Source organism: Scardinius erythrophthalmus (genome assembly GCF_964197995.2).
Source record: "Scardinius erythrophthalmus genome assembly, chromosome: 6".
Taxonomy (NCBI): Eukaryota; Metazoa; Chordata; class Actinopteri; order Cypriniformes; family Leuciscidae; genus Scardinius; species Scardinius erythrophthalmus.
The window spans coordinates 668,644-680,700 of NC_138226.1; the positions used below are offsets into that span (position 1 = coordinate 668,644).

The window sequence follows — 12,057 nt, forward strand, 5'->3', positions numbered from 1 at the left end:
ATCAGCTGTGTTCAAGTCAACAGCGTAGAAATATTCCTAATGCAGATTTTTTGCATTCGATGATGATGATTACTACAAAAAAAAAATATATATATATATATATGTATGTGTGTGTTTTTTTTTTTATTCCACAAAAAATATATTTTATACATTACATATACTGTATAAATTTGCAGGATTTTGTGATCTTGCGATCGATGCATTATTTGAATTTCCAGATTGCAATTCCAAAATGTAAAAAAAGTAATTATAATAATATATATATGTATGTATCATATATACCATATACTGTATACATACAGAGAGGGATTGTTTTTTTGGTTTTTTTTGAGGAAAAATGTTGAAATTGCAACCTGGAATATATATATATATATATATATATATATATATATATATATATATATTTTATTCAACAAAAAATGTATATTTTATACATTACATATACTGTATACATACAGAGAGTTTTTTTTTTGTGGAAAAATGTTGGAATTGCAACCTGGAAATTCAAATGATGCATTGATTGCAAGATCACAAAATCCGGGCGGCACTGATGTTTATATTTATATATATATATATGCAACAAATAAAATTCAGATCAATTCACACAAATTATATTTGTGAATAGAATGGCTTTATTTCAGTCAGACGGGGGAATAGCGTGTCTGGAATATCTGTGTGTGTGTGTGTGTGTGTGTGTGTAACTCACAGTGTCTGGAGTATCTGTGTGTGTGTGTGTGTGTGTAACTCACAGTGTCTGGAGTATCTGTGTGTGTGTGTGTGTGTGTGTGTGTGTGTAACTCACAGTGTCTGGAGTATCTGTGTGTGTGTGTGTGTGTGTGTAACTCACAGTGTCTGGAGTATCTGTGTGTGTGTGTGTGTGTGTGTGTGTAACTCACAGTGTCTGGAGTATCTGTGTGTGTGTGTGTGTGTGTGTGTGTAACTCACAGTGTCTGGAGTATCTGTGTGTGTGTGTGTGTGTGTGTGTGTGTGTGTGTGTGTGTGTAACTCACAGTGTCTGGAGTATCTGTGTGTGTGTGTGTGTGTGTAACTCACAGTGTCTGGAGTATCTGTGTGTGTGTGTGTGTGTGTGTGTGTGTAACTCACAGTGTCTGGAGTATCTGTGTGTGTGTGTGTGTGTGTGTGTGTGTGTGTGTGTGTAACTCACAGTGTCTGGAGTATCTGTGTGTGTGTGTGTGTGTGTGTGTAACTCACAGTGTCTGGAGTATCTGTGTGTGTGTGTGTGTGTGTGTAACTCACAGTGTCTGGAGTATCTGTGTGTGTGTGTGTGTGTGTGTGTGTGTAACTCACAGTGTCTGGAGTATCTGTGTGTGTGTGTGTGTGTGTAACTCACAGTGTCTGGAGTATCTGTGTGTGTGTGTGTGTGTGTAACTCACAGTGTCTGGAGTATCTGTGTGTGTGTGTGTGTGTGTAACTCACAGTGTCGGAGGAACAGATGTAGAGCGACGAGAGATGGCGTATTTTCACTGGGTTTAATAAAATTACTTACACGTCACACTCGTCCGCACACATGGGGATTGAGAGAGAAAAGCGTACAAGTAAACATTCAACTCTGGTCACAAAAAGAATGGGAAAATAAAAGAAAGTGTACAGAAGTCGGTAGAGCGGTTATCTCTCCTCCTCACCCGTCACATCTATCACTCACTCTCTCTCTACACATGTGCAGTTCTCAATGCACCTCGATCTACCGTAAATGCACAGAGTGAGCAGAAGCAGAAACGCTTCTCTGATGATCATAACGGCAGCCAGAGGTGCTTCTCGTGTTCCCCGTGCTTACACTCGGCCTCAGATCTGCCCGACACCAGCGGCTCGTTGCTCTTTAAGCACGCCGTGACCTTATTCCCTCAGTAAGCTCTTCTGTCTGCGCCTCTTCAGGCTATTCTACACTCATATTGTACTGATAATCCGCTCTACTTCTGTCTAATCCACACATCTACGCGGATACAAAACACAGCCACACATTTCTGACTCAATTCTGTTTTGCTTTTGTGTCATAACAGCATCACACCCCCGGCAGTGCTTTATGAAGTGCTGGATTTATTATAAAATCAGTTCCTGTTTTTCAGACAATGCCATTCGAGACGGATCCGGTGTTCTACAGACGGCTCATATGGAGCGAGTTTGAGCTTGTGTTGACTGGGTTTACTCACTGACGACGTTAGCCTGGCCGGTGGAGATGGTGTACTGGAGCTCGTATGAAACCACACTGAACTCGTCCTCTGATGTCCAGTGGACTGTGATGGTGTCGTGAGATGCCGTGCAAAGCTCCTCGCGGATGGTGGGAGCGTTCGGAGCTGCGACAAAACAACACATTTCACAAACATTTCAGTCCCAGAGCCAGTGCACTGCAAAAAATGCTTTTCTTACTTAGTATTTCTGTCTGGTTTCCAGTCCAAATATCTACAAATCCTTAAATCAAGATGCATTTACTAAAGTAGTAAAATGCCATAAAATATAATGTTTTGTTTTCTGGGGTGGAAATCTAGATTAAGTGAGTTTTTGCTTAAAAAAAGCTAAATTATCTGCCATTTTTTTCTGACCCCATTGGCAGATAATTTAGCTTTTTTTTAAGCAACAACTCACTTTATTTTGATTTATTTCCCCAGAAAACAAGACATAATATTTTATGGCATTTTACTACTATAGTAAATGCATCTTGATTTAAGGATTTGTAGATATTTGGACTGGAAACCAGACAAAACATTTTTTGCAGTGTATAACTCAAGCTTATGTTAGGTTAGGTCACACATCTCACGTGTGTGTCAGTATTCATGTTGTTCATGTATTATTCACACTGCACGCAGAAGAACAGAAACACACGCTTGACCTGCTGTGCATGCATTAACATGTAATATGTGCTCTTCTGTTAAGCACACTTTAATAATAGATGCAGAATTAATTTTTAAAGCCTTAATAAAAAATGTTTTTCTAAACTTGGGCTATTGTTGTTTACTTACAATATTTGTTCATTTAAAATGTAATTAAATTTTTTAATTATTTTTATTATTTAAAAAATATCTGCCAAAATGCGGACTGCCATCCGCGAACAGCCGCTGACTGTCTGACGGTGACACGGTTGAGACTCTCACAGCCTCATGAGGAGAAATGGAAACAAATGCTCACACAAAGTTTTGAACAAATCGTTTGAGTCAAAGATTCAATGACTCATTCATAAACAACTGTGTCATACCTGAACGAATCAGCCGTTTGAACGAATCGTTTGAATAAATGACTCAATGACTCACTCATTACGACGGTCACCTGCCGCCACCTACTGGCGGTTTAGTTTCATGTTTAAAAGTATCATTCTTTCCAATATAAACAAATATATACAAATATTTAAAACTATCTCATAACATTATTTAATACATTTGTAATTTTTCAGTGTAAATTATTGAATTTGATCGTAACAGCCATAGAGTGACTTATTATTCTAATTTAATTTATTGATCAAAATTAATCAATCAATTTAAATATATATTGAATATAAGCATTAAAATGATTAGGGAAAAATGCCCTTTATAAAGATTCAAATATCATAAATATACAGATTTAAATATGTCAAAGTTGACTGAACACTGATGAGAATATTGCTTCAGAATAAATTATATTTACAACACACAAAAAAATCCTATATTTTTCTGGACAAGCAAGTTTATACTTGGAGAAGTGAATGACCGATTTACTTATTCGAAGGACAAGCACATGAAAAGCCCTAATGTCGAGCCCTGAGTTATATTTTATATAGGCCAGTATTATGGGTATTTGGCGAGCCTGAGTGTAGTTTTACACATCAGTCTATTCTGTAAAGTTATTGATACTCAGAGTCTGGGAGTTTTGCACATTAATCTGACAATAAATGTGGCACACCCAGTTTTTCTTCTGCACACCCAGAGACTGGTTTCTGGCTAGGCTAGTGCTCAGACAGCTGGAGCAGTTTCACTTCATTAGCAGGAAATTATCTTCAAACTGTTGCTGCACCATGACATCAGAAAATAATTACATTTATAATAGAAAAATAAAGATATGATGTTGAAAGGAATTCTTGAATCAGCAAAGTAAAATGCTTTCCGTTAGATTTTGGAATATGCAGGCCACAGAAAAAAAAAAATCAAACATTTATGTTGGAAAAGTTCTTGAAGAAGAAACACTGAATTACTTTGAACAAGGAGAATCTACTTTTTTTATTATGGTTATTATTTTTTACATGTGTGTATATGTTGATTTGTTATTGTTAGATGTAGTGGAGAGTATATGTATATGAGTGAATAGATGCTGGTTTATATGTGTTGTATGGTTTTGATATGTCTTAACAAAAAATACAGTAATTAAAGTTAAAAAAAAAAGAAAACAAAGAAAAATAAAGATAGAACCATATATATATATATAATAGCTGCATGATTTTACATACAAAGCAAGTTCAGCATTGAACTAACCTGTGAGGTAATCCAGACCTTCCAGCATCTTCTTCTCTCTGGAAAAATCCAGTGCGAACGCGTCAAACGTGTCGTTCAGGTTGATCTCTGGAATCAGAACCTGTGAGGACGCGGTCGCCATTGAGACTCTGTAATTATATAACATGACATGGGTTAAGACAAACTAATTAATACCACAATTTGATGCATAAACTTATTTATTTACTTGCTCTATTTTTTTCTGCAAAAGTTGTTGCAGCCAAGTGTGTGTATCTGCAGGTCGGAGTAGTGGGAGTGCCAAAAGGTAGGAGGCGTGTCTAACAGTTGTGGGCGTGCCAAAATGTAGAGGGCGGATCAAAAGGTAGGGGGCGTGTCCAACAGTAAAGGGCGTGCTGAAAGGTAAGGTAGGGGGCGTGTCTAACAGTAGGGGCGTGCTGAAAGGTAAGGTAGGGGGCGTGTCCAACAGTAGTGGGCAGGCTGAAAGGTAGGGGGCGTGTCTAACAGTAGGGGGCGTGCTGAAAGGTAAGGTAGGGGACGTGTCCAACAGTAGTGGGCAGGCTGAAATGTAAGGTAGGAGCATGTCTATCAGTAGTGGGCGTGTCAAAAGGTAAGGTAGGGGGTGTGCTGAAATGTAAGGTAGGCGGCGTGTCCAACAGTAGTGGGCGTGCTGAAAGGTAGAGGCGTGTCTAACAGTAGCGGGCGTGCCGAAAGGTAGGGGGCGTGTCTAACAGTAGTGGGTGTGCTGAAATGTAGGAAGGTGTATCAAAAGGAAGGGGGCGTGCCGAACAGAAGTGGGCGTATCAAAAGGTAGGGGGCATGTCTAACAGTAGGGGCATGCTGAAAGGTAGGGGCGTGTCAAACGGTAGGGGGCGTGTCAAACAGTAGTGGGCATATCAAAAGGTAGGGTCTGTGTCTAACAGTAGGGGGCGTGCTGAAATGTAAGGTAGGGGGTGTCCAACAGTAGGGGGCGTGCTGAAAGGTAAGGTAGGAGGCGTGTCTAACAGTAGTGGGCATGCCAAAAAGGTAGGGGGCGTGTCTAACAGTTGTGGGTGTGCTGAACAGTAGGGGGCGTGCTGAAAAAAATAAGGTAGGGGGCATGTCCAACAGTAGGGGGCGTGCTGAAATGTAAGGTAGGGGGCGTGTCCAACATTAGGGGGCGTGCTGAAATGTAAGGTAGGGGGCGTGTCCAACAGTAGGGGGTGTGCTGAAATGTAAGGTAGGGGGCGTGTCCAACAGTAGGGGGTGTGCTGAAATGTAAGGTAGGGGGTGTGTCCAACAGTAGGGGGTGTGCTGAAATGTAAGGTAGGGGGCGTGTCCAACAGTAGGGGGTGTGCTGAAATGTAAGGTAGGGGGTGTGTCCAACAGTAGGGGGTGTGCTGAAATGTAAGGTAGGGGGTGTGTCCAACAGTAGGGGGTGTGCTGAAATGTAAGGTAGGGGGTGTGTCCAACAGTAGGGGGTGTGCTGAAATGTAAGGTACGGGGCGTGTCCAACAGTAGGGGGTGTGCTGAAATGTAAGGTACGGGGCGTGTCCAACAGTAGGGGGTGTGCTGAAATGTAAGGTACGGGGCGTGTCCAACAGTACGGGGCGTGTCATGTTTTGTCACCTCTCTGAGATGCTCTTTGCAGTCTGCAGGAATCGAGCGTGATCCGTCTCTTTCAGAGCTTGATCCGCTTGAGCAATGAGCGAGGACGATCTCTCCACAAACTGCTTACAGTTAGCTATCTGTTGAGCTAGCTTTCTCACCCGAACCACCTACACACACACACACACACACACACACTATGAGACTGAAAACAGGCTATTATGATTCAGATACACACACGTGCACACAGACTTTCTAAACCAGCAAATGATCATCCATTTTGTCATCAAATATAAAAGCATTGTGTAAACATAAATTCAGATGTGAAAACTAAATCTGTAATATCATAAGGCTGAATAACTAACCTCTGGCTCTGGCGATACATTAGTGAACTTTGACACTGACACGCAGTGAGGAAGGAAACACAGTTTCCTCTGAGAGAAAATCCCAAAGCCTTTTGTTCTTTCCCATTTAAGAACAACTCAGCATTAAAACCACATGAAGTAACTTTCGCAAGTAAGATGCTTTATCATGCTTCATTAAGATATTTACTTTTATTCAGCAAAGATGTGTTGAATTGATCAAAAGTGACAGTAAAGACATTTATAATGTTACAAACGATTATATTTCATAATCAGAAAGGCTTCATTTATATGATCAAAAATACAGTAAAAACAGTGAAATATTATTATAATTTAAATCATCTGTTCTCTATGTGAATATACAGTAAAGTGTAATTTATTCCTGTGATCAAAGCTGAATGTTCAGCATCATTACTCCAGTCTTCAGTGTCACATGATCCTTCAGAAATCACTCTAATATGAGGATCTGATGATCAAGAAACATTTATGATTATTATCAGTGTTGAAAATAGTTTAATTTCTGTGGAAAACAGGATACATTTTATTTCTCCGGATTCTTTAATGAATAGAAAGTTCAAGATTTATTTGAAATAGAATCTTTTGTAACATTATAATTGTCTTTACTGTCACTTTTGATCGATTGAATGCATCATTTCTTTACAAATGAGATAATTATGTTGATGATCGTACTTTTCCTTCTTTTATTTTGGTCCCGATGATTAGTCTTCTCTGCTGAACGATGTTTATCAGTGTGTCGCACTCTTCCGTCAGCTTGTTCTCCTGATGAGCCGCGTTGTGCTAGAAGCAAAACAAGCAAAACAACGGAAATGATGTCAAATATAACAACATGTTTTGTGCAAACGAACAACTTCCTCCATGAAACAAGGCAAACAGAGTCTCACAGCAGTGAAGAGGCATGCCTGAAGTCAGGCACAATCACAGTCCGATGGGGTTTAATAACACACAATCACAGTGATATGATAACATTCATGACAACGGCTCATCCAATCAGAGAATCAGATACAATTACTGTTACAAAAACATGTTTTACAGCTTACAGGTGATGAATAACAATAAAAACAGTGGTATTTGTGATAAATAAGTCACATGTTTAAACTCACTTTCCAACAAGAGGAAACCGCCCGACTTCCTTTTCTCATCCGTCTTTATATTTTAAAGTGGACTGCATCCTTCATAAGTCAATATCATATTTTTTGCATTATATTTGTTTACCTCCACATGTTGGCACGTCTGGATCAGCTTCCCCATGAGGTTCTCCAGCTCGCTGTTCCTCTTGATCAAATTGCTGAGGTTGGAATCCAACATTTGCTGAGGAAAAACAACAGCAACATCAGAAAAGAGGCGCTCTGAACGCCAGTCACACTGGAGACAACGAGGGAAAATATAATAATCTACCAAACATCCTTCATCCATAACTCAGTGTGTTTCTGCGGGTCTGTGTGTCGCGCCGGTGTGTGAGTGTGTGGCTCAGAGAAGCCTCGGGCCGAGCGCTGGCTCTTCATGGGGGAGGGAAGAAACCGGCTGACACGGATTGGGAATTTAAAAACTAGATTGAGTCCATTTGATGAGCTTTAACCTCAACGCAGATTGTGTTTCTCCTTAATATCCCAGAACACGAATGCAAATGCCTTTGATACAAGATGCTGCAAACAATATAAAATGCAGAACTGAGAAATAAACGTGATGATCATGTTCTCCAGATTGATTTGAAATGTTCCAGAGAATCTGATTTTAAAAGGAAAGTCAAAGCTGTTATTCAATTTGAGGGATTTATATTTGAAACTTCATCATTACAAATGTGTGTTTCAATACATGCCATCAATAGAAATGACAATAAAGTAGATATTAGATCACCATAAATGCTTGTCTATTCGGCGATAGATTTTAACCACATTAAACCTCACCAAAACTGCACATATTTGATCGAAAATACAGTGAAATATTATTTCAGTGTAAATCATCAGTTCTCTATGTGAATATATAGTAAAGTGTAATTTATTCCTGTGATCAAAGCTGAATTTTCAGCATCATTACTCCAGTCTTCAGTGTCACATGATCCTTCAGAAATCACTCTAATATGAGAAACATTTATGATTATTATCAGTGTTGAAAATCAACTGATACTTTTTTTTTTTTAATTCTTTGATGAATAGAGTTTTTTTTTTTTAAGCAGCATTTATTTGAAAAATAATCTTTTGTAACATTATGAATGTGACACAGAAAAGATACTTTGTCACTTTGTTAAAATATCAGTTTTGTAAATGATGCTCATTTTCTCCAGCATGTAAAACATATTCCAAAGAGAATCTGGAAGAAGTAAATCTGTCTGTGTAAAGCATGTCACTAATTTGCTTAATTGTTTAGCGACCCAGAAACAGAGTGGAATATTAAATATTTTTTAATTTATTCTTGAAGAATCTTTAATATGAATAGCATCTGATTCATTGGTCCGGCCAATAAATAAAAAAATGTAAAATATGACATTTGAGATGTTGAATTGTTGAGGATAGGAAATGAGGTCGCCGGGTTCAAGCGATGACAAGAGAGCGAGGAGAGCGTGTGTAATGTGTGCACACGCTAAAAATAGATGATCAGAGACACGGAAAACACTCTCTCTCAGAGCGATGATTTACTGTATGATATTTCATTTCCTCAGATTATTCGTCTCGGTTTATCTTTGGGATTTTAACCCAAATGGCAAATGTGAAAAACAAACATACTTCATTTTGGGGAAATTGAAACAAGCTTCCTGTGGAACAATCATGAATATTGCAGTCATTTCTTCAATTAGTAAGAGTAGCAATAATGCAAAAATTAAACCAGGTATTAAATTATAGATTTGACATAATCAAGCCTTTTTATTCCACGTTTGTAAGTACGCATGCAGAATTAATCCTAAACGCAGATTCCTGCAATACAAGATTTTGCACTTTACAAAATGACAAGTTGATTCTAATTTGAAATGAGCATCTGCATTATTATCTTGTCTACAATACTTGTATTGCAAATTTATCAAAATAAGCTCTAAATAATTGCATGAACATGAACATCATCCACAACCCTGATGTTTGCACATGACTAAACCTGTTCATCTGTAGATGTGCAACACACTGTTGGTAATAACACACTTGTAGAGGAAAGGAGAGCATGCATGATTTACTCTCAGGAGACATTTGCTGAAAACTGCACAACTAACAGTAGCATTACATTAGTTGTCATATATATACGTCTCATCTTCATCCTTGCCTCGGGTCATTTTGACTTTTGTCGCACTTGAACCACAAATACACACACAAAAAAAAAACATTTTTTATGGATTCGAGGAGTTTTGTGGTTGAAATTTAAAAAAGTAACACATCCTTCACTCACGGGTCAATTTGACCCTTAGGAATGAATGGAATGCGAGGAATGCTTCAGTACACATAGAAAAACCTAAAAATGCTCAAAATTCAAACTAAAAATGCTAAAACTTTACCAAATGATGATTTTAAAATGTCTACATGTGTATCTGAATGCTGAATGAACTGGCTTTAGGACCCAGCAGAACAGCTCATTTGCTCCATATAGAGATATAAGGCCATTCAGAGTCATGAAATATCATCTTATACTATTATTTTTCCACAAGAGGTCAAAGACTCCCAATGTAAGATATTTAGAGCTGAATTAAAAGGGTTATGCATGAAATTTATTTTGCATTTAAGTTGAAAGATTGTGAGGAATGTGCTTAAATTACTCTTTATTAATTATTTATTGATCAAATCTAGTCATTTAAAGGTAAATAAAAAAATTAAATAAAAAATATCTCCCAAAAAAACTGCATTAAAAAATATAATCAAAATGAAATAAAATAAGCTTTCTGGGCAAAAAAACAAACAAAAGAGGCTTGGGGTGGTTTTGATCCCGAGGGAAAGATGTGTTCCAGAACGCGAGGGACGGATGCGGGTTAAGAGCATTGAGGAATGAACCGCCATTATAATAGGAAAATCCCACATGGCTCAAATCACTCACAGCAAGTTTTTTAGGCCACAGAACTTCAGCTGCGTTTCAAAGTGCCTCAACCCGAACCAAAATAGAGGCTTTTATCTGAAACTGTGAATCATTCATGCAGAACATGTTCAGGTGTGAAGAAGAGCCGCAGAAAAGAGGAGAAACTGTCGGGCTCCTATTGTTAGCAGGCATTAGAGACGCCTCAGCATCGGGTCCTAAAGCACATAACACTGACATTTCAGAGCAAAACTTCATCTCAGATCAGAACTTAACCTAACTCCTGAAACGAGTTTCTTCCGGGAACGAACACGTCACAATATTCCTCATTATAATAATTCATACGCAGAATAAAGGGGCGGGGCCTGGTTGAGTTAGTTAGTAGTGTGTTAAACTGGCGGTTATGGAAAGGGGCGGGACATTTCCCAAACACACTCAAAGCGCTCGACCAATCACAACACACTGCTCCAGCCGACCAATCAGAGAACAGTGTGCTTTTCAGAAAGAGGGGCTTCATAGAGACAGGAAGTAAACAGAGCGTTACTGACAGACTGGGAAGAGAGGAGCCGCAACAATGGAGAATATGAGGAGAATAATCAACATTCAAGCAGGAAAACCTGCTCTAGTAGAGCCTGAAAACTACATGAAGACTTTATAAAAGTTATAATATGGCCTCTTTCTGAACGACCTCTTCTATTATGACTTTTGTTTTTGTTATGACTCCATTCTGTCTCCTGATGGAGTTTTGGTTCCTTGCCACTGTTGCCTTGGCTTTCGGCTTGCTTAGTTGGAGACATTTAATATTCAACAATATTATTGATCTGCCTTAAGGTGGACGATGATGCAATTTTCTTATAGAAGCAAACTTTGTTGCATTATTTTCCTGTTATCTCTGTAAAGCTGCTTTGAAACGCTCTGTGTTGTAAAGCGCTATAGAAATAAAACTGACTTGACTTTTACATGAGACTTTAATTAAGGTCTCTGTTTGCGCTCCATTTAATCTGATTTCTGGGTTTTTAAACTCCACTTGAATTCTGTAGTTCTGAATTCTTGTTCATATATTAGTACAGAGAAGTGCATGTTAAAACTAACACGTCTCGGCTGATATTTCTGCAGAACAAACTCAAAAATCTGCTTTGAAAGCACAGACTGAGTACAAGCATCTGACAACCCAGCTGGAAACTATGAGAGTGCGTGTGTGTGTGTGTGTGTGTGTGTGTGTGTGTGTGTGTGTGTGTGTGTGTGTGTGTGTGTGTGTGTGTGTGTGTGACTGAGCTTCCACTCATTCCCAAACATCGGGTTTTCTCAGGAAGGAACGGGACAAAAGCTGTAGACCTGAACACACTCTCCAACAAGAGGAAAACGCCTGACTTCCCTTTTTCATCCGTTTCCAATTACTTTCCACTCACTGTCTCCCGGTGCGAGTGTGACGGTGTGTGTGCAAATTCACATATATATAAATGTTAGAGTAGATTAGATCAACTTTATTTATTAAAATAATAAAGCAGGATTTAATACAAGCTGTCTTCAGAAATACAGAAATACGATCCTGTGCTCTCCAGAACGCCTGACTCCAGATTTACAGTGTTTATGGTATAGTTTATAGAGGAGTGTGTGTTCTGGAGAGAGTGTTCTGGAGAGTGTGTTCTGGAGAGAGAGTGTTCTGGAGAGTG

At 38.8% G+C, this 12,057-nt stretch overlaps 1 protein-coding gene across 4 annotated transcripts in view; it reads right to left on the bottom strand.

Annotated features, from left to right (window-relative positions):
- mid1 (midline 1) overlaps positions 1–12,057 on the bottom strand; it is a 77,084-nt gene that overhangs the window by 12,962 nt on the left and 52,065 nt on the right. For all 4 annotated transcript variants that reach the window (XM_081369003.1, XM_081369002.1, XM_081369001.1 and 1 more), the window contains exons 3-7: positions 7,613–7,708; positions 7,070–7,177; positions 6,039–6,187; positions 4,455–4,582; positions 2,169–2,312 (exon numbers count right to left, since the gene is read on the bottom strand). In XM_081369003.1, coding sequence (XP_081225129.1) covers positions 2,169–2,312; positions 4,455–4,582; positions 6,039–6,187; positions 7,070–7,177; positions 7,613–7,708 — 625 coding nt within the window. The remainder of the gene's footprint in view (positions 1–2,168; positions 2,313–4,454; positions 4,583–6,038; positions 6,188–7,069; positions 7,178–7,612; positions 7,709–12,057) is intronic.